The sequence below is a fragment of the Hermetia illucens genome, chromosome 2 (genome assembly GCF_905115235.1).
Source record: "Hermetia illucens chromosome 2, iHerIll2.2.curated.20191125, whole genome shotgun sequence".
Lineage (NCBI taxonomy): Eukaryota > Metazoa > Arthropoda > Insecta > Diptera > Stratiomyidae > Hermetia > Hermetia illucens.
Genome location: NC_051850.1, coordinates 82,276,176 through 82,299,678, shown reverse-complemented (window position 1 = coordinate 82,299,678; position 23,503 = coordinate 82,276,176). Strand labels below are relative to the sequence as shown.

Here is a 23,503-nt window from a genome sequence, read left to right as displayed (position 1 = left end):
CTTTGGTATGGGCCAATTATGTTATATTTTTTAAAAAGAAATCATGCAGCTGCAAGTTGAATATTTCCTATCATTGCATGTTATTGTTCCCATGAAATGAATCATCAACGGCACAACAACCGGTATCCGGTCTAGGCCTGCCTCCCGCCAGATATCCCGGTTTTGCGCCGGCGTCCACCAATTATCCCTGAAAACTATCTGGCATCGTCATCGTTTCATCTTAGGCAGACTTTTCGGGCTCGATCATCTTCATCCATACGGATTAGGTGACCCGCCCACCGCAAGCAATTCAGCCGGATTTTATCCACAACCTAACGCTCATAGATTTCCTCGTTATATAGGCTACGGAGTCGTCGGTTTCATTATTACCACAATAGATGCTAAATAAATTTTGAGCACCTCATGCACAAATGCCGGTATTTGAACCGAGGAGACGACAATGGAGACTGTCTGCCTTTAATAATTGAGGACACAACAATCCAATCCTGGATCTAGGCGTTGACGCTTATTAGATTTCTTCATTTCAAGAGCGTATGATACATTAGGAAGCAATGATGTCCCTCATTTTACTCAGGTACTCATTTACAGCTGAGTCGCCTCTTAATAGCGATGTTTTATTTTCATTTATATGTAGATTTATATGTAGACAAACATACACTACAATTAATTTTATGCTGATAATCTAAATATTATTAGTATTTCATGGAAGCCAATAATTTCATTTTATAAGGAATTTAATGGTTTACAGGTTATAAATGATCTTTCGTTTACCATTTCCCAGAAATAGGTGTACATTGGCGACCTAATGGATCAAAAGAGAATGTACTTCTTCGCCTCTTTCTCCTTTAAAGGCTTGATCTCGGTGAAGCGAGAAGACAATGCAAATGGTGCGTATAGAGATATTTTTATTAACTTAGTTTTTATTATTTTGATTTACAGGTCGAGTGCGCTTACTTTGCTCTCTGCGAGGCACGATTCATCAGCAGCCGACTGAGTAAAAATCTCTTCAAGACATGTACCAGAGAATAGAATATTCCAATTTTTATATCGCTCGGTTTCAGTTATATCGTTCATTACCATTGCCTTATTGATAACAGACATTATAATCGTGGTTCCTGTCACATCCGGTTGCAACCGTTCGGAGCCTCTTAACTTTGAATCCCTTAAGGTTCCAGGATTTGCCATTGGTTTCCTAAAAATTTTCTTTTCAGTCATTAAAATAAACGTCAGTAGGGAAATCCAGAGGTGTATTTGTTAGTCTTTGGTATGTATAGTGAAAGCTAACTTTATGAAAATTTTATATAACAAGCCTGACAGATTTATTGCTTCTCTTATTTTTTCCTTTTTTTTAGATAAAGTGGACCGTGGATGCATGAGGACCTGAATCAGCCTGTCATCAGGAAATCGAGGCAATAATTTAGGGAAAGGGATCCTGAAAAGTGAGCGTATAGCAGCACGATGGACGCAAAGATGCGCAGCGCTCGAGTCGGGGTTGGAGCCCCTATCATGGCGATTATTATGGATCAAGACGTGGACTCATATTGCAAACGCCAACATATGAATAAAATCTACAATATATATATGTATAGGGAAATATTTTTTCTATGAATTATAAATTTTAATATTTTTTGTTTTTTAACTATTGGGGAAATTTGATGATCTTGAAGGAATGAAAACACTCTACGGAATAACATAAACTTGGTATTTTTGTGAAAGTAATAGATACTATTACATAAGGATGACACTAATATCTTATTCGTATTTCAATTTGATTCCACACATCAAAATTCGAAAATGAGAGCTGTGAATATGTTGAATGATTATTGTATCAATATTTCAAGCAGAAGCAATTTTCATTGCAGAACGTATGTGTAGTTCGTCAAGTAACACATTTAATATTTGTAACAGTGATACCATTTCATATATTCTATTATTTTGCTTTGTATTGCAAACGAGAACAATTATTACTGGGTTGGCTCTCACTTCATTTCTAAAGAAGAGTCGGAAATTATAGGGCTTTAAGACGACTCGTATTCCAAGATGACAATCTCAAGTTGATTGAGCAAGAATTTTTATCTTATTGCCTGTATGGATCGCTGGTTTGTTGTGGTCTATCTGATATAAAATAAAAGTTGGATACTGTGGAAAAATCATTTAGTCTGAGGCTTTTGTCGATGAGTCGTTCCATTCTTACGGGCGCAATATTTGTTGCGAAAGAGTTCCAAGGAATTAGTGCAAATAATAAAGTGGTTGATTTTTAAGAAAACTTCCTAATTTCGATATGAGAGGTGAAATTTGAAATTAAGTGCCTATTGTTGTTGAGCCTTGTTCGTTGCTACTAGGCCACTAGTTTTTAGTGAAATTAAGGAGTGAAAGGAGTTTGTGAACTTGTGAAGGGAGGTTGATCCTTTCACTATTGATGAGATATAGAAACAACCAAGGATTAATTCTTCAAATTCAGTTTCGGACGTTTTTAATAATTTTACGTGCAATTCATTCAAAACTTAGGTGAGTAGCTTTGCTGAAACAGCAAAACATATTGCAATTATGAAACATATGTATGCACGTCACGCTAAATTTCTGCATCGACCATATATGCTTGTGCAGTTTCCCTACTGTATTATGGAAAAGACAGTGGCAGACTATTCAAAAACGCGTGAAGATTTTAAAGATTTAATATCTGGAGCACTAAGAAATTGGGCAATCGCCAAAATTACCGAAAATGCTGAATAAAGGTGTTAGCCCGTGATCTAAAAACCTAAAGAGACCAAATCCGTTTTGATATTAAAAATTTGTGAATTTTGATTGAACTGATAAAATTAATTGAATATTAGACGACTATCTTCGATCTACCTTATTTGGCTACATTGGACTCGGTCTTTTATCATTCTCTTTTTAAGACAGGGGTGAGTCAATTAAAATCTTTGTGCGGTCGAATTTCGAGCATCCTTATGCAGGCATGTAGAATATGGAATTGTTATTGAGTGCAATTGATTGCATTTATTTTCCAATCAAAAAATTAAAAGGGTCTCACATAGCGTTTTTTATCGATTAAAATGTTTAGAAATTAAGAAAAAAAGGCGTCGTCTCTTTTGCTAGTAATATGTATGCGCAGATTTATTTTTCGCAAATATGAATTTCTGGAACTACTAATTCATTCCATCAGACTCAACATACTACAATGGTTGGGAATTGGGAATTGTTATGATAGAAAATGTGAAGGAATATTATGCTTTCTCACATGGAAGGATGAAATACTTCAAATCCAATCAAATCCTTGTAGCAAACATCTGTATATTTTTTATTAGTTTCTTAAAACAGCCGGTTTCCTAGCTTTTCTTTCATACTCATTTAATAGCATAAGGGTTAGGGTGTATAATGATGCGAGACTGTTTTCTGCCATGATAAAAGGAACTGTATTAAAATGTGTTATTGGTCCGGTAAAGTAGATACTTCTAAAGCATTATTATCTTTATGGCTGGCTATCGTTAGTGGCACCTTTCACTCATGTAAGAAAGAAAGAAAGAAAGTCCAACGGTCGATATTATCTTAAACTTTAAGGAAGTCCACACAACATTGCCCTTCTCCGATTTTTGTTAAACTGAAAATGTTTTAACAATGTTTGCACTACAACTGGATCTTGAACCGAGTTGGTATTTTTAAATGCCATTGTTAGTATATATCATCTGTCAATGTTCAAGTATTTTGACCAATTCCCTATAAGGCGTGCACAATATGTAAAATTATTCTTCAATGGCTTATGTGGGCAGGTAATTTATTGTGTACCACTTTTGTAGAAATTACTCGCCAAACCAGATGTTATTGAAGACCTAGTGAATTCGGCAGCACTGCAATTCCTGGTTACAGAGGTTCTTCCAGAATTTCGTTGGCATCTTATTTAACTTTAGAGATAAACTATGCTTCTGCGATATTTGGTTCTCGTGTTCGTTACTTGCTTTTGAGGCTTTGGAGTGTGATTTAGAAGCTCTTTAAAATATTGTGTCCAGCACGGTTAATGTCGTTTTCACTGCTAGCCATTTTTGTCTATTGCGTCTTTATCTAAAATGGTTTCCAGTTTAAATCCTTGACTTGTTTGTCACGGTGCCAAATACGACTCGTATGAAGAACAGTTCTATCGGTTAGTTTTGCGGTCTTTTTGTTACTTAATTACCGCTGGTTTTCTTTGCATGAGTGCAACTAAGTTAATTATATTCGCTCATCCTGTGTCGAGTGGGTACTTTAAATAACAATTTGTAAGTTTCCTTTTCATTTCCTGCTTATTGCTTCATTATCCTCGCTAGGCTCCAGCAGTTGATAAAATAAACGGGGGTTTCTTCAAATGATATGCGCATATATTTTTTTTCGCCGCCGGTTTAAGTAATCTATCCGCTGGAAATTCTTCTACAAGCTCTCTAATGCCATTCATCTTCCTGCTGGTAGCATAATACATTGATTTTACAGCTGATACAGCTCCGGTTTTGTACTGGTATCCCATATTCCAGGCTTGAAATAATTAGTTCGTTTTTTAACGCAACTTGATCAATCCAATCCTATTCCTCGGATAGGTTGTACTCAGGCAACTTTGTCAGCGTTTCAGCTCAGTAAAACTTGATTCTCATATTTTTCATTTATCTGCAACGCGACGTACGTTCGTGGACTGGATTTTATTTCGAAAAAGTTTCATAGCACAACTTGTCAATGTAAATTTTGTCTAAGACGATGTATACCACTTGTTAGCCACTTTCACACAAACAATTTTTCTTGATTTTCAATAATGGTGTTTTACTGTTTAAGCTAAGGGGTAGCTTAAGGAGCTTCTTATACATCAGATGGTACTGTTTACTTCAATAAGATTTAAGAAAGGCAATTGATTTCCATTTCTTCGCATTCGTACTTCCAGTTGAACTGAATGTGTTTTAGATAAGCTTAATTTTCCAAAAAGGATGTATTTGTTTCAGACTTAGGACAGAAGGATTTTCAAAGTCACATGCAATTCAACAAAAATATTTATTTAGTTTTGATGAAAATCTACTGCGCACACCTTCCATTCCACATTTTTCATTGAATTCTGCTAATTTGGCAAAATTTGAGCGATCTCTGCCCTGTGGGTTTGGGATTAAGGACACACTCAATGTCTTCTCAGTTTGTCATAAGAGACGAGTAAGAGGGGTGGAAATTTGCGGGCTAGCAGTCTGCAAATTTTCAAACTTTATTGCTAAGGCTTACGACCTTTGGTATCTGGAATATGCGCACGCTCCTCGACAATGTCAGAGGAGTCAGAATGAGCGTTCTCTCCAACTCGAGCAAGAATTTCAACGATATAAGCTACACATTCTGGGCCTAAGCGCAGTAAGATGGTGGGACTCTCCCTCTATTCCTCTCCCTCTTCTAGCAATGAGCCTTTTTACTCCGGAAAGCCAGGAGATAGCAAACGCGAATCCAGTGTCGATTCGCGCCCTCTTGATCTGAGAACCGGATTTTGACAGACTCTAAAACTCCGGTCCAGGCTAAGGAGCATCACAATGCTACGCACTTACGAAGACTTTCGATATAGTGGAGAATTATGATTTCTACCAGCAATTACACGCAATACAGGGGAGCCTTTATAAAGGTGACCGGGGTAGGTGATGGGAATACCAAGGTGGGCTCGGACAACACCTTGCTCGGACATCTAACGGGGAAACGCGTTCTAGGTAACCCTAATAATAATGTGGATCTCTGCATATTTCACCTCCTTGACATTGGTGGCACATTGTTTAAGACAGATTCTGCCATAAGGTCAATTGGATTTCAACTGACCGATAACCTACGAGCAACTAAATTGACCAATTTGCGATCGGCAGTAGATTTATGAATTGTCTCCTGGATGTGTGGAGATGCTGAAATCGACCTTGAAAAGGGTCACCGTCTGTTTACGTCCGTTTGCGTGTTGCGTCCGCTACTTCTGGCAGGGTGGGGGAGTTACGACCACCTAAGTTCAACACCGACCGCTAGTATGAATCAATGGTCGCTTGATAGTGGAGAGCTATCTTGCTGATCGTATGGCAGATATACTGAGAATATCGATGGGCGTTGGACTGTTATAAAAAATACTCTTACTTTGTGTCATGGGCAGGTCGTTTGCCATGTCCCGGTGGTGAGATCTGGCTGTCTGCGGACTGACCAGGCTAATAATTTCAGAAGTGTATACTGCATCATGAAAATACTTGCATGTGGTTATGAATCTTTCCATGCTTCTGTCAAGGACGCAAACGGTTGAATTCTTATCCCCAATGGCGAGCAAATGAAGGTGGAAAGAAAACTCCACCACTGTTTTTAACTGTATTTCATCCGGTAAGGTTCCTCCTTCTATGGATGAAATGGCTAGTCACCCTAACATGCGGATACGGACTGTTCCTCCAAGTAGAAGAGAATTCATTTAGGATTAACGGTCTCAATTCATTTAAATGGGGTGAAGCTGCTCGGCTTGACGGTTTTCCCGCAGAGTTACTTATTGCTATAACTGCAGTTTCTGCAGATCTGCTACTTCCACTCGTACGGAAATCGTGGAAATGGACGTTTTTCAGATAGTGGAAGAAGAGGTGATCGTTGAGATTCCTAAGAAGGAAATCCATTTTTAGTGTGCCAATTAGAGGACACCCGCATGCTCCCCGCCGTCGCAAAGATAATAGTAAAAATAATTCAGGGACGCATTAAAGAGTATCTCGAAAGCAAGCTAGTTTTCTCTCCTACGTATCATCCTATGCTCACCGCATCATCACGTTAGGGTTGCATCTTGTCACCGGTATTACTAATTTTTGTTATCGGTGACGTTCTTCCTGCTAGCTTGCCTGGAGGATGTTAGGGGGTTCAATGGATGATGATGTTTCTCCTTTAACACTGCGCTGACGACAACTGTTTGCTCTCTCACTGGGTCATGGACTTGGCCAAATAGCTCTGGATTTGGAAAGAAAGGCAAGAAGAGTTTGACTGCAGATAAACACCAACAAAATCAATGTTTTCAATCTGATGGGTCATCGCACTCTCCCTATCTGCATTAATGGACAGAACATCGATCCATTTGTATAATTAAGGAACGTGGTTTCTGCCGACGGCAGCACTGTGATAGAATGCGGCAGTGGCAGTGGATAGGTCACGCATTAAGGAGGGACGACAATCGCAACCCCACCAAGGGGTAAGTGGCAACCATATATATATTGCGCATAACGTGCCTGGAGCTGCCTCGGAAAGCGCTCATCAAAGTGATTCCGGAACAAAAGCCTAGACCGAGAGTAGCTTTGAAATTTAATGAAATTTCCATTTTGTTGAAACAAAAGCTCGTTTGGACGTCATTTTCGGCGGCAGGAATAACTATTTCCAAACGTTTCTGACCAAGGACCCAAACGATATAGGGATATACGAAATTTTCTGCAGAAAAGTGCACATCAGACGAACCAGAAGGAACGCGGAAACTCGTTTTGGAAAGAAGAAATGTTGGAAAAAATGGGTGCGGTAGTCATCAGATTGAAGATAGCGGAAGATATCGCTTTAAACAACGTTTCCGATGAGAACTTAAGATTAGTAAAGCATATAAGAGATGCAAGGAAGTTATACTTGGCAGTCGAGAAATTTATAGAACCTGAAAGGGGCACTTCTCGCACTTCACGGATCAAGGGAACATATGCTTGGCTTTTTAAATGTATTAGGACCCCCACTCGTCATTATACTCGTTTTCCGTACTTTACAAAGTTATTCTTGAAAATGTTATCCATCAAAATATGTAGATGAAGAATATCGAGGAAAACACTAGTTTTAAATTTCTCGTTCTTTGCAACGATATGAAGGTACCTTTTATGAGGTTTTTGGATTTAATTTGAAGTGAAGTTATTTCATGGAATGCTGCATTAATATCTGCTTCAAATGTTTGTCCATGGGCAGGAATGGTGTATGCCAATTTCTGAGTCTAGCTAGTTGATTTTAACCAACGATATTGAGGCTTTTGCATAAACCCAATGATTTCGTATTGACCTCAAAGGGGTTGACAACTTTTCTTTACTTAAAAGGTAAAATGTAAAAAAAAGGAATGATAGGTTGGAAAGTGTAGACTTGAAGTGTTCTAGTCGAATATCTGCAAAGGCTCAAAGTGGTGCCTTTTATTATTTATTTTATTTCGTAAATCCATTGGAAAATCCCAGAAGCTCAAATATTAGGAATTTTAGTGTAAATATTACTTGTTATTCATAATAAAGTTGTTGAAGACCACAAGGTGTCCATATGAAGTAATCGGAACGGTATTTGACTCAAAACGGAGCAAGGCGGTTACAAATGATCGATGCGCTACAGTATTTGTTATTTTGGAATGCATTTTGGATTCTTTTTTGAAAAACGGTCAAATATTTAATATTTAATTAGTATTTTTGGAAGTAGGTGTTATTTGTGACAACAGTTGTGGAAGAGGGGGGGGGGGGGTGGTTAGAAAATGCGGACTTAAATCAAGGGTGCATTCTCAGACACTACCCAACCGAAAAATCTATACGGCATCTATGGTAGGCCTCGAAATAATAATATATTATTATACTTTTGTGTTCAGATAGTTGTTAAATTACATTTGTTACAATAAATTTAACAAACAATTAAATAGGAAATTGAAAGAGGATTTCGTTGATAATCACGTGCTCTAAACAATAGCAATATGAAGACCGGCACTGGTCAGTTTGGCGGAAAGTTTATTGTTAATAACAAAGCAATGGTAGGTCAACTTTTTTGTCGTGTGTATATGCTTTTAGTATTAGATAGTAAAAATCTTAGAAAATTTCTCTACGCCCTAATATTGATGGCATAGCTAACTTTTGGTGCCGTGCATCTTGCACTCATCAATAATATTCATTAGGTCTAAACCATTAATTTAAACGACAGCAATCTCAATAATCTAGATACATATTAATACCATGCTTCCGATTGTTACACACTTTACAATGAATGCATTCCTATATCTGGTTTCAAGCGGTCATTAACGGTTTGAAATGTAAATAATCCAATAAGCCTTCGGTCAGATTTATTTCTACCGCTATTTGTTTGACATTGTTTTTAAAAAGAAAAGGTGGATATGAGTCGCTGTTAAAATGTTTGTAGTTTGTATAAACTCATTCAGGTAGCATTCCAGCACACGTGCTTCCGTCACATGTTATGTATGTCTGTATGTAAGTTATCGTTGTAACCTGCATAAAATGCGCGTGATTCCCTAATGGCGGAGTTGGATACAATGTATAGTTTACATAACTACATCAAGAGTCTGAATGTGCAACATGGACTTCACGACGGAAAAACTTCGAAATTTTCGTATTAGGATTTAGTTATGTAACATAATTGTAAATGAAACTATAATAAATTTTGCTCAATTGCCTATTGGATTCGTATTACGTCTAAGTTCCCGCTGTAAGCAGTCGATCGAGAAAGCTTCCTTACATACATATATATAATACATATGTGACTGCAGTCAATCTCATCCTTTTTGTGGCGGCTCATATTGAGTTTTGAGTTTTAATATGGTCCTGTTCAATCGTGTCTGTTTCGCCATTTAGATCTAAGTCTAATTACCACAGCCATCTTGTTGGCTAACTAAATATTTAACTAATAATAATAAATTAGCTGCAATATACAACAACCAGTAGTTGAAGCCAGCCTTCGTGTGACATGAAAGATTGCAATACACAGACTTAGCCCTTTCCCATCAGGATGGAAAATGCTACCGTAGTACCGAACTTAAAGGCTCCATTTTGGTGTGAAACAAAACCTTATTAGAATCGATTCAACGTTTGTCTGCTGTCAAATTTATTCTGAAATGGTGGAAGTTCTTGTGATGAAATTTTGTGAGAGCATGTTGATACTGGGTGAAAAATGCGCATCTCTATGAAAATATTTCACATTCGAATATCTGTTCAAATAAAGTGGATAATGGTATATTACAGACGATATTTGAGGAATTTACGCTTAAACCTGCCTTAAGTTCATCCTAGAAATACAAATGATAATATAATACATAATTCTGGAAAGTTTGAACGAAATCCAACTATTATTAGTGCAAGCCCACGCATGCAGTGCGTGAAATAGTTCCACGTTCAGTTTAAGGAGGGTCCCCGTACATGCAAAGGGAGATGTAAAATATTTTTTGCCGGAGATAGCCATGTGGGGTATCAAATGAGAGGTCTCGATGAGTACTTTCTAAAGCTACCATCAGTTCTAACTTTTGTTTAAAAACAGGGGGTGCGGAGGTTGGAAATGGATTATTTCTTTCACAGAAACTTCCCAACCTAAAATATAAAAAAACTCACGAAGCTACCACTGTATGCTGCCTAAGCCTCAAAATACCCTCTATACCAATACTTGTATAGATGAAGTTAATAATATGATAGTATATTACATACCATATTTATCATAAGCGTGAGAAAATGACGGGGAATGCTGCTTAAGTTTCCTCCTGGAGTCATCAAGTTTTGCAGTAATATATTGCAGTATATATATATATCATGCTGTAGAGCATGATACTACCAGGTTTGGTTAAATCGCACTGTTACTAAAAAGGTGATAATAGGTCAAAAGAGTCTTTTGGGAAAATTTGTTACATTCGAAGAATTTGGACGTCAGTATCACAATAAAGTAAACGGTCTGACAAACTAAATATCATACATAAATATTACGAGCTAGGTACAAATGGGACAAATGCCTACTGATATGTTCTTGTATAAGTAACACACGGTTAGCTTTTTTAGTTATTTGTACCTCAGTATAAGCCAATGAATTTGAAGTAATAATACTTGTTTTTGCCTTTTTACTAATATTATTTATTAACCTTGCAAATACCGAGATTTCGTGAACCATTTATTCCCTTCATTAGCGCTTCAAGCCCAGGCACAAATTTGTAGTACTGATGAAGGGAGCACGAAAGGTGAATAAATAATACTAACGACGCGAGGAAGCTACACGCGTAGATTAGTCCAGTTGTGTAATTTTCCCTATTTTAAAATGGGGCGAATTCTACTACGGAAATCATAAAAAGGTAAGATGCGAAACTCGCAAGGGACCAATGACGTCAAGTATTGCCTCACAATCATCGATACGTTCACGCGGCGGGCTGAGGCTTTTGAGAAAGGTTACTGACTTCCAAATAAGGTGCAAGCTGGGGCGGAGTTCAGAAGAAATTCGACTCTCGATAAATACTCCTATGGACTTGGAACTGTGGCGCTACAAATATGTGTTCGAATCAAACACAGGAACCTCAGCTTTAACAAATAGTCCAGCTTTTCATATGCGATAAGATCATGTTCTTGATGAAATATTACCTACTAAAAATATTTCATTTATTTATTGATTGTTAATTAAATCTCTTCATATTATATTTCTATTTAATTTTATAAAATTAAAATGTCGTGCAGAGGTTTCCGAATAATGCAAAACAATCATAAAACTTTATTTTATTTAAGAAGGTAAATAAGTTTATTATATAAGAGGAACTAAAAATTTCCGTAAACTCTCTTTCCTAAAAACTGATATTATACTAATTCATTTTTCAAATTTCATTATTTTTCTCATATCACGGTCTGCTCCGCCACGGAGAACACCGATGGTGGCCACTGTCAATCGGATTAACAACATTCGAAATAAATTTCTAAAGCTACCATCATTCATACCATTCGAAATAAATTTCGAATGTTGTTAACCGCGCTGCGCCACATCTTAATACCTCTGTCCGATATTACCAGAAAATCGTTCGCTCAGACCCTTTGTCGGGAATGGACCGCACTCTTTGCAGTTCCAGCCGAAGTCATTACTGACCATGAATTGTAGTTTGATTTTATCCCGTTCTCGGAGTTAGGCTTCAAACGCTATCCGACGACTGGGTACCACCAGCAATCGAATGGGATGTTGGAACGGTGGCATAGAACACTGAAGGCCGCTATAATGGCACACGATGACTCTTCGGGGTCGCAAGTCCTGCCTTTCGTTCTAGTTGGCTTCGCCGAGTTAGTATACGGGGAGAGAGCGGCACTCCCTAGCGACCCTCGATACAATGTCAGTCCTTTATATTACCGGGTTTTTGCGCTTGCTTAGGGGCACCGTGGGCAAGCTAAAATCACCCCCGGCATCCCCTCATTCTGGACGTCTGTACATACGTCTTAATTCGCGTGCATGCTTCCCGGAAGTCAATGCAACCACCATATGAGGGCCGATATGAAGTGTTAAGAGAGCAATTCTTTAGGCCTGACGTCGACCGCAAGTCCAAAAATGTTTCCGTGTACAGGCCCTTGAATTTTTAATTAAATGTCGCCGGCTAAATAGTATGGAATTCTAATCTAAAAATAAGATTTTTTTTTTAAGAGTGACCTTCGAAAATCTGATTCAAGGGGACTAAACTGGATTAAACTACAACAAAATGTTTCCCTGCGACCCCCGATTCATATGAGCATGTGGTATTGTCGAACTCAAATGTTGTGATGACCTCACATACGTTTTAGAATGCGCGAAATTCACATAAAATGTATAAGCTTCACCTTTTATAACTATGCCAATAATAGTTGGATTTCATTCAGAGTTATGCTTTATGTTATCCCTTATAACAATACCAAACTTTGTTCTTCTAGCTTGAACTTAAGGGGGGTTTCCGGCTAAATTTCTATTATAAAATATGTGAATATACTATTATTAACTTTATTTGGGCAGATATCGGAACGGGATGTATTTTGAGACCTAGACTTTGTTTGTGATTTTTTTCAGATTTTTCGGTTGGATAGGTTCTGAGAACGAGGCCTGTTACACTTTCTGAGGGACATATTTTGAGCCTTACTTTTCACCCGAGATCAAATATAGGACCAGTTTCGAAAAGTATTAATCGAGATCTTTCCTTTGATACTCCACACATAGACCTCCACATTCTGTGCCTCCCGCTTAAACTCAACACAAAATGGCGCCGCTTGCTGTACGTAAAGGAATCCGCAGACAACACGTTCTCACCAACTTCCGTGACAATCGGTTCAACTGTTTCTGAATCAATCGAGTGTAACAGGCAGACATACGGATTTTAATAAGGTTTTGTTTCACTGAAAACCTTCAAAGGGGAAAACCTAAATGTTTTTAAAATTACAAGAAACAGGCCGGTCAGCACTTAAGCACAACTCTCACAAGGGGCAACAACGAAGCAGATTAAATCAACAGGTGTATCATCTTGGCTGATAAAATATTCTACACAATAAACGCAAACAATAAAATGTGTTTCAACTTTATCTTGGTGCTGCGATAACTGAATTTCCAGATTTTACACAGGGCAACAAAAGCGGATGTAGCGCTGTCAATGCGTCGATAACTAAGTTCCAAATTGGTCGATGCTTTCAATGCACTGTAGTTTATATGCTGCCCGATCAGCAAGCTGTCTTTTCCACTGCCGAGCGACGGTTGGATCATACAAGGGATGGATGTTGAACTTGGGGGTTTTATTTTTCCTACCCTGCAAGAAGGGGCGGAGGGAAGACGAACGTAAGCGACCATCAGATCACTATTGCGATTAAAGCAGCGCCTATCTAGTTATGCAATCCTAGGTTTTCTGCTGACCGTGAAGTGGTCAAACAGATTACTCAAATGAAACCCAACTAACCTTATGGCAGGCTCTTTGCTTGAACAACGTGCCACAAATGAGGTATAGGTGGTATAATATGAACCACGACCTTTATGGGAACGGTCGCCAAGATCGTGTTTCCTCATCATATATCAGAAGTGTTGTTAGAACCCAGCTTGGCATTTAGCTCACCCATCGCGATCGTAATATCATCTTTAGGAAACCTTCCCTGAACTGCGTGTATTCTGCACTATTCCGGAAGTCTCTACTTGTGCATATCACTGTACAATTGTGGTGATCTTTAAACTGTACCGGAAAAGAGCCTTGCGATAGCCGTCAGAAATACCCGGACACCGAATTCGCTTCTGTTACCACTTAGCTTTTCAGAGTAGAAAAGTACATTTTCGAAGTGGGAGCGGGGAGGGGGGAGCTTACATCGTTGAAATTCTCACTCGAGTTGGAGGGAGCGAGCATTCTGATGTGTTACTGTTGTCGAGGAACGTACGCACATGACATACACGGTTGGAAGTGCATAGCATAATTTCGTGTGTCCTAAGTCTTGAATTTTAAGATATAACAAGCTTGAGTCTTTTTCCCAACTATATTTTAAATAAAGGTTATGAAATCGGTTTCTTTCTCTAGAGAATTCACTGGGGTCAAATTCGGGTTCCACGCCTTTAATGCTACTAGTACTTTGTCGCTTTTAACCTGGATGATTCCAGATTTGATTTCGCTATAGATGTGGATTGTTTAAAGCCAATATTGCCTTCTTAATTGGCACTGCAAAGAAACTGTTGTGTTCAATATTCTAAGGTAAGGAATTAACCAGAGTGAAGCTTGTAAGTGCGTGCTAATTAGTTGACGGTGGCTTGGATAGTTTAACACCTTCAGTAGAATGCCCGTTATTTTTAAATTATCATCTTATATCATATAACATATATCGATATATATATCGACACAATTAATGTGCGGGTATATATCGGCCCTAAAGAGGAAGCTGAAATATAGTATCGGGGTGATCGCTGATTAGTTGTAAGTCCTTACAATTATCACTTTTCCGTTCTCGTTATCGAAACTTTAAACGTATAGGCTTTGGAAACATTAATTCAATAATGGATCATCACATAATTTCAAGGTATCATGGGAAAGAAAACCTTATTACGGAACGGAACGGTATATCTATTGATACGAAATTGCATTGTGTTGGGGGGCCATTTTTAAGAATTGTGATGAAAATTGCGATGAATCACGACATTTAGAAATCAAAATGCTCTCCAGATCGACATCTTCAACTTTATTTTGTAAATTCTGTCCAGTCAAGAATCCTATATTTTTGTGAGAAGAGAGGTCATTATGTGGAACATCGTACTTAGGGTGCTCTAGTGGGAACTTGATTTTTGTCGGAGTGACGCATGTTGTTGGCAAACCTTTCCATCTGAGCTTGGACTTGGTCCTTCAGCCTTTTAGCATGTTGAAGGCAGAGGTTTTCTGATAGTTTGTTTCTTCGGCGGTTCCTCTGCATGAAACTGCATCTGCTGTAGTAGATCCCCTTCCGAGAATACTTTCGCTTATGTGCATTGCGATACAATGGTGAATCTCCCAAATCCGCTTATAATAAATCAATTTTTCATAATCGGTCACACTGCTCATCGTTAGTAGAAGTCTACAATTTTTCTCTTTTTTTCTCTTCCATATGTTGTGTCTGATAGGTGGACACAAAACAATATTATAATGCAAAATAGTTGCGCGCAAGACTGCTATATGAAGAAACCACTAAACTGTTCAATCGCGTCAAAACCAAATGGACCCGTGCAACTGATTTCAAGGAAATGTTTCTTTCAAATTAGATTTTTGCATTATCTAGAATAGAGAATTTAAGGGGCTCTACTAGTGTGTTTTCTTAAAACAAGGTAGTTTTTAGAATTAAAAAAAAAACGAATGGATCGAATGCTTTGCAAATTTGAGGGCATATTTTTGGATAAATAATGTGTATATGGTGAAATTTTGGATAGAAAATATTCAACCTGCAGCAAATGATTCGTAATGTCCCGAGCTTCCGAAAAAAGTGCGTGAAATCAAAAAACTTAAAAACGTTCTTTAAACTAGAAGGTATTGTCTATACAATGAACTTGAATCATAATTATAAAAAAATAAAATTTAATAAAATGGCGGCGTTTTAAAAGAAAAAATTAAGAATTTTTCATCCCATCAAAAAACTGTACGGTCAAATAAGCAAAAAGAAAAACTAAGTCATCGAGCGGTATATTATGGAGTTAGAACTGCAGCAAATTTTAAATATGTAGTTTTGAGAAAAACGGGATTAAAGATTGATTGTCGAAAAATTTAATATACAATATAATATAAACAATATTATTATTTACATCGTTGTATAGCCCGAACAATATGTTAGGAACGGCCCCTCAGATAGCACACATTAATAACCGACGGGCAGCTGCCCTTAGAAGACTGCAAATTAAAAACTATTTGAGATACGATCTTGGAAATTTTTAAAATTATTTTTAAAGGTACATATTCGATTATGTGAAAATTTCACGCTAGTTTTATCGCTTAAAAGAAAGTATATAAAATATTAAACCGCATTATGTCCAATTTGTTTTACTTTCGTTTCGACGGCCTTCAATGTCTATAATTTGCATGGGATAATACCTGGTAACTGTATATATATTTGAAGAAAATGAAAAACGAAAATGCATTAAACTTTCCAATCTCCAATTTTCATTACAGATAGCACAAACTAGTCTGAAAAAATAAATTTCTCAGGAAATGTAAATTAATCGCCTGAAACTTTACAAAAGCGTAGGCCTGGAAGAGACTGAATCAGTGAAACACTGCAGATATTCAACTAATTCCCATTGCTGGTAAATTAATTTAACTGGAAGCGCATAAGAGGAAGCAGCTAGAGTAAGACCTAAGGCAGCCAGAAATATACCAAAATTAGAATGTCGGGAATTTTAAGAAGACTTATGCTGTTATTCATCCTATGCTCAGGAAACGCAATTTGTCATTCTGTGCAGGCTCCAAAGCCAACGTACAGTAATAATAGGATACATCAATCAGTAAATTGGGTGGACATCAGCGCTGACAATATCAACGATATTAAGATTCTAGCAGATAGCATGCAGGCTGCTAGGCCAGAAGTTATTGACGAGATGAGAGGCAGCATAAAGAATACCAGGATCATTGAGAATGAATCGCCCGGATTGGAATCTAGCTCTGCCTTTGAAGCGAGTACAACTTTGCAACTGACCGGAAATGAGGTTTTCGAATGTGGGAGTATAGAAAACCTTCATAAAGGACAATTCACCGTCTATGACTACGCCATTGTTTGCGGAATGCTCGGCATTTCCTTAGGAATCGGTGAGTAAAATTTACGAGTATATTTTCGCATGTTTGTAAATTTGCTCTTGTTTCGAAAGGGTACACGCCTTAATTCCATAGGCGCACTAGGCACAATGTGGGGGAAACGACAAAAAATGGTTCACACTGCAAAAGCACTAAAATTGAACAAATACTCATTTTCTGCATATTGGTAGAGTCGCGGAATTTTTACAACTTCTAAAATGATTCGGCAATTTATAGGCAAAGTCGGTTCATGTCAATCAATGTCCGCAAATTTATTAACAAAAAGCAGTGGTGCTGGTGCTATCGACCATGTAATCCTATACTATCAAAGATCGCGGATTTTGCCGGTTTTAAATACCGGCTGGCGATGATTGATATCATATGAGTAGTGTTTTCGTTGTCACTATTGAGACGATTAATCACTATGTCTACACTATGTGTACATTAAGACCATTAATCACTATGTCTACATACAAATTCTGATGGTTGCGCCACTGATAAAATTCACTCAAAGTATTCTCAGATTTTAGTAAAAGGTGACTAAAAGGGTTAGAAATTTGTAGGTTAAAAACCTCCAACGATCGAAGTTCCTTATTCTTCAGAAATGGCTACGATGGTTTGAAATCGGACTAATCTTTCCTTTACGACCTTTTGCTATCGTCAATGGTTTATGAGTGGTTCGACGCTCCCTATCATGCTCGCTTTCACCAACCTCGGCGAGAATTTCAGTGATACAGGCTTATGGCGTTAAGGGGAGCATTCCTGTTCCTCTTACGGTACTTTTCTATAATACACTGACAAATCAATCCCAAGCAATAGTGAATTCGGTGCCAGATCAAGGGTTACCACATCCGCTAGGCTCGCCCTTTTACCCTGGGAACTTTTACCGCGTCGAATACTAATTGTGAGATTCCGGACCAGGATAAGGAACATCTCACATAGGATTTAGATAACACCTTGACCGAAAATGTGTTTGGAAAACGCTGTCTTGGAGACCGTAATGACAATGGTGAGAGGTTTACAGCTGTTTACATATGTCATCGCCTTGTTATTGGTGGCACATTCTTCGAGCACAAAGTCTTCCATAATGTCAGATGAGCTTCATCTGACCACCAACGTACGAGCGCTTCTGAAATAACTATTGTGCCCCCTTATTAGCTACAGTATAAATATGAATTATAGTATATCATTTAAACCCATTTAAGCCTGTAAGCGACAGAAAGTTGTAATGTTCCCTACTTCCAAATGTTTGAACCTAGCATCTGAACCTATGTTACACAAGTGCCACACACTGTCCCAGAATATGTGTGGAGGTTTCATTACTTTCCTTACGGAGCCTACAGACAGTGTCCTTGGATATTCCTAGCTTCTCCAGGTGATAGTTTATGCTGCGGTGACCAATGTTCTGCCTCTATAGTTTCTTTAGAAGTGGAAGGAGGCACATCTGTCTATGGCGTTTATTTTCGCCTTAAATATGCTGGTATATTTACCCACTGGTTCAAAGCGCGTTTGCTTTGGACCAATAATCCTGGCCGGATAGCTGAGTGGTTAGAGCACAGGGCTATCGTACGGAAGGTCGCGGTTCAAATCTCACTGATGATAATAGGATTTGTATGTTTTATTTTTAATATGCATGTACAGTTAAGAATGTAGCTCTGGTGGACGCGTTATACTCCATTTAGGAAATATATTGGTCATCAATATGAAAGATGGCTAGAATACTTGGAGCAGATTTCAATTGAAGAATTTGTTCATCCTCCACTTCCACATTCATTGCCGACATTTGGACCAGTTCCAGCTGTCAACGCAACTGGTGCTCAGAGGTCACGGTGAGGAAGACGGGGCGGCAACACTGTCGGCCAAACCAAAATCAAGTGGCCGAGGAGAACCCCCATAGTGGTGGCACCGGGAGACGCTGTGCTCACTTTGGCTTGCCGGCCGTGAAGCAGTAGACGAATGCTCCAAAGGTCTAATTAGGGCGATCAGACCCGAGTCTGCACGGGGACTCATCATGGTAATTTGGTCACGAAACCTTGCCAGGGGTATACTGGTACCATGGGAACCGGGATAGCCTCTGGACGGTACGCTCTAGCATTGCAGCACCCTATAGGAGGCAAAGTGGTCAGCATTGCGTTTACCCGAGATTATTACCTTGATTTGACTCATTAACAGCTGAGTCAATTGGTATCCGATGTCAAATCATGATTTAAATCCCACTGCCATCAGTGAGATTTGAACCGCGACCTTCCTTACGACAACCTTGTGCTCTAATCACCCAGCTATCCGGATATATCTTAGATTTATGTTATAGCGGACATCACCGCAATGCGTCTAGGATAAACTTAAGGGGGTTTTTACTCAATTTCCTAACAATATAGCAAAATACTATTATTAACTTTATTTGAAAAGATGTCGGTATGGAAGGTATTTTGGGGCCAGCTTCGTGACTTTTTAAAGATTTTTCGGTGGGATAGTTTCTGAGAATGGCTCCGTAAAGAAATGATCACTTGTTAGCTTCTGCACCCCTCGCTCTTTAAGATGAATCTCAAAACTAATACTGGCCTTTGAAGGTACTAGTGGAGACCTCTCATTTGATACGCCACATGGCTAAATTTGGTTTAATGAGGTTTTACACAGAACCTTAAAAAACGCCTTTTTTGGATAATACATTTTATTAAGGTAGCATACCAAGATTTTTACGCAATTATATAAACACCTCGACCAGTCCCCTATCAATTATGGCTTCATAATTTTTCTCCATTTTTCGCACTAGCTTTTCTGCTTAATTGTTGCTACAATCTGCATCATCATCACCGACGGTGCAATAACCGGTATACGGTCTTGGTCTGCCTTAATAGGGAACTTCAGATACCCTGGCTTTAGGCCGAGGTCGACCACTTCGATACTCTTAAAAGCTGTCTGGCGTCTCCGCCGTCGTTAAATCTCAGGCAGGGTCTGCCTCGTCTTCTTTTTCTGCCATAGAAATTGCCCTTATAGACAGGGGTCGTGGTTCAAATCTCACGGGCTCGTATTCTTTGAGAATTCAGCATTACTCGGTATGCGGCTTGCTTCCGTTCCGTTGCTAGCTTACATTCATCGTCGAATCAGCCATTCCAATGTTTTTTGCGACTGGGGCCAAGTATGTTTATGGCTGTATCAGTGATAACGTTCGTAACGTTTTACAACTCCTTTTGTTTTGTTTTACGGAGAACCTTAAAAACGAAAAGTATTTTGAATAAAACATTTTGTTAAGGTAACACATGGAGATTTTTACGCTGTTTAAATGTCCATAACAAGATTTTCTCTCTCCATTTTGGGACCAAGCTTGCTTCCAGTAGCTACTAAATATAAAAGTCGATTTGTCTGCAAATATTACATACAATATTTTTGTTTCTGGTACTTGGCACCCATTTCCTTGAAAAAGTTGGCTAATTCTAAATTTAACATGGAGTGAAATGAAAATGTAATTGCACTTTTACTTGTTTTGGTTTGTTGTTTGTTTTGGTTTACTTCGACAAGTAAAGTTTCGTGTATCTAGCAGCATTAAAGTTTTGTCACCTGATATTATGGGAAGCTTGTTCCCAACTCTAAATTGCATTATTAGCTAATGTTCCTGAGACTGAAATTGCTGATGCTTGGGGAGATTGAACCTTATTTTGCTAAGTAGTCTTAGATTTACACACACCACAGTGACAAAGTACCACCGTATTAAATTTAGAAGAACAGTTCAATCGTTTTCTACATTCCTAAACGATTTGTGAAGTCAACTAGTCGACGACCTCAGTGTGTCCTTCAACCGCTCGTTAATCACCCAGGTCGGCACCCTTAGGATCGCATACGCTTCAGTCAGAAAAACCGTTGCATATCGTCCCAAGGGAAAAGACCACTTCTCGTGTTTATTAGGTGAAGTTTGTTCTACTTTTGAGCCTGTATATCACGCATGCTTCTGGGTCGTCCCGGTTTTTTTATGTTAGAAGAAAACTTCATATCCGAGAATCAAAAGGCGTTGCGAAAACTAGAATTAATTCGCTCAATAACCCTTCCAATGCTCTGCGTTCCCCATGTCCATTGTTTTCCCATAGATATAATCGAATTAGTCTATTAACTGCTCTCTGTTTGCAGTGCTCTGAATAGACGAATCCATGGGCTGCAAATTGAGTAATGCATTTAGAGCTCTACCGGATGTCGGGTTCATGGCACCGGTAATATCCAGGCACACGGTTCTTTGCAGTTTACAGCAAAAACCCTTTTGTTTGAACTTAACCCCCCACACAAAGCGAACATCCGCCTAATGATAGCCACGTATATCCACGTTACTATCTGAGAGCTAGGTTCCGAAGTGCAGGCAAAGGCCCGCTTACACAGCTTATAAGTTTTGACCGCCAAAGTAGCTTTTTTTCTAGAATAACTTCCAGATATTTCACTTGTTCGGAGTGTTGAGGCTTGTATCCCTCACCTCTGGAAGGGAAAGATCATTCAGTTTCTTCCTTTTTGTAAAAAAATACCATTGTGGTTTTATTTGGGTTTACTGGAAATTCATGCCTGAGGCATCAACTGTCAGTCAAATCAATGGCACGTTGTGTATTTCTACACATACAATAACTAGCACAGCCACTTCATCTCCATAAACTTGAGGGTGTATCGGCACATTTTGCAGTTCGCATAGTAGCGACTCGATCATCATTCTCCACAGAAGCTATGTTAGAACATCTCCTTAGGGCAGCCTTTCGCTCTGCTATTAGGTAGCGACCCCCATTTCAGCAGACAGCAATCTTTGCGTAGGCATAGCATCGATCAACTTAATTGAAGTTTCACTAACATTATGCTCTCAGGCGGAATCTCAGAGTTTTTGGAAAGGCATAAGGTCAAACGCCCTTCAATGTCCACGAACAACCTTGTGGTATACTCGCCTTTCAGAGTTGCGTCCTCTACCTTTGCGAATAAAGAGCGAAGAGCAGGATTTCAGAACTTTCCACGCTTTTAAGCATGCCGGTTTTCATTTAGTGGTTGCTACCTTAGCGCCTGCTTGCGAATGTGACGCTCATCAAATCTATCTATCTATTCAGCGAAAATGATGTTAATCCATTTTCCCCAGACTTAGGTATGAAGACTACCTTGACCTTGTACCAAATGATAGGCGCGTAGCGTATCAAAAAACATGCAGTCGTTCTAAGTGCTCTTTATCCTCCTTTAGCATTGCTGGATAGATGCCATTTATTTCAGGTACCTTGAGGTGTTCAAAGGATACTATAGCAGCTTTCGCGTTTTCATCAGTAACAACAACTTTCAGTAGTAAACAAGTCGGGAAACCGGAAGCTGGGCGCTTCAAGTATGAAAGGTTTTGTTTGCTTCTTGTGTGAGTATATTTGAGTGTAGAACTATCCCATTTGTACGTAGCCCGTTAAGAACATGCATTTAGCATGTCAGATTTAGTACTTCGGGCTGTAAATTTACACGGTAAGGCAACTTTGAGCTACTGTAACTTTGTTACTAATAGTATGATTTTGATCTAACTTGGAGATAATATGCTTCATATTATATTTTATACTACTACCAACTTTTAAAACTCTGACATAAACTTAAGGGGAGTTTTACTCAATTTTCCCAAAAATACGGTAATATATTATTATTAACTTAATTTGAATGGATATCGATATGGAGAGTATTTTGAGGCCTGGGTACCATACAGAGGCACCTTCACGATTTTTTTTCAGATTCTTCGGCTGATTGAGTAGCTTCTGAGAATGGCTCCGTTAAAGAAATCATCACTTTGAACCTCTCCCACTCCCCGCCTTTTTAACAAATCTCAAAACTAAGACCGGCTTCGGAAAGTACTAATCGAGACCTTTTGTTTGATACCCCACATGACTATATTTGGTGAAAAAAAATTTTACACCCCCCTTTTACATGTATGGGGACCCCCCCCTAAATCTCAACGTAGAAGGATATCACTCACTGCATGTCTGGGGGTCAACAGTTCCCACCTCTTCACCAAATTTCGTGTCAATCGGTATAGCCGTTTCTGAGAAAAGAGCCTATGGCAGAGAGACAGACAGGCAGACGGACAGACAGACACTGATTCGATTTTAATAAGGTTTTGTTTTAGAAACAAAACCTTAAAAATGAAAAAAAAATTACAGCCGAATAAAGCAAGAAGAATTTTCCAGTCCCCCCAAACATACAGCAATCAGTCCAACCTTTCAGTCGGGAAACTAAGAGCTGCACGTTTCAGGTATGAAAGGTTTTGTGTTTTTGTTGTGTGACCAATTTCTATTCATATATAGCTAAAAATTAAAAATATTCCTTCTCCTATTCCCCAACCCGAAGATATACATATGTACATATGCATTAAGGACATTATTATTATTATGATCATCGTGACATATACGTACATATATGTATGCTTTTATGATAGATCATTTGCAAAAACCAATATCATTCGCACATAAAAATTTATATATACATATATTTTTCCGAATTGGATACTATACGTAACATTCCTTGCATATATGTATATGTATGTATCATCTCGTCTCCTCCATACGGCATATATGA

At 38.5% G+C, this 23,503-nt stretch overlaps 1 protein-coding gene across 1 annotated transcript in view; it reads left to right on the top strand.

The window, feature by feature from the left end:
- The first annotated feature begins 2,123 nt into the window (after positions 1-2,123).
- Positions 2,124-23,503, top strand: part of LOC119649819 (sodium-coupled monocarboxylate transporter 1) — a 66,732-nt gene continuing 45,352 nt past the window's right edge. Inside the window, exons 1-2 of the mRNA XM_038052151.1 lie at positions 2,124-2,508; positions 16,331-16,963. Coding sequence (XP_037908079.1) covers positions 16,546-16,963 — 418 coding nt within the window. The 5' untranslated portion in view covers positions 2,124-2,508; positions 16,331-16,545. The remainder of the gene's footprint in view (positions 2,509-16,330; positions 16,964-23,503) is intronic.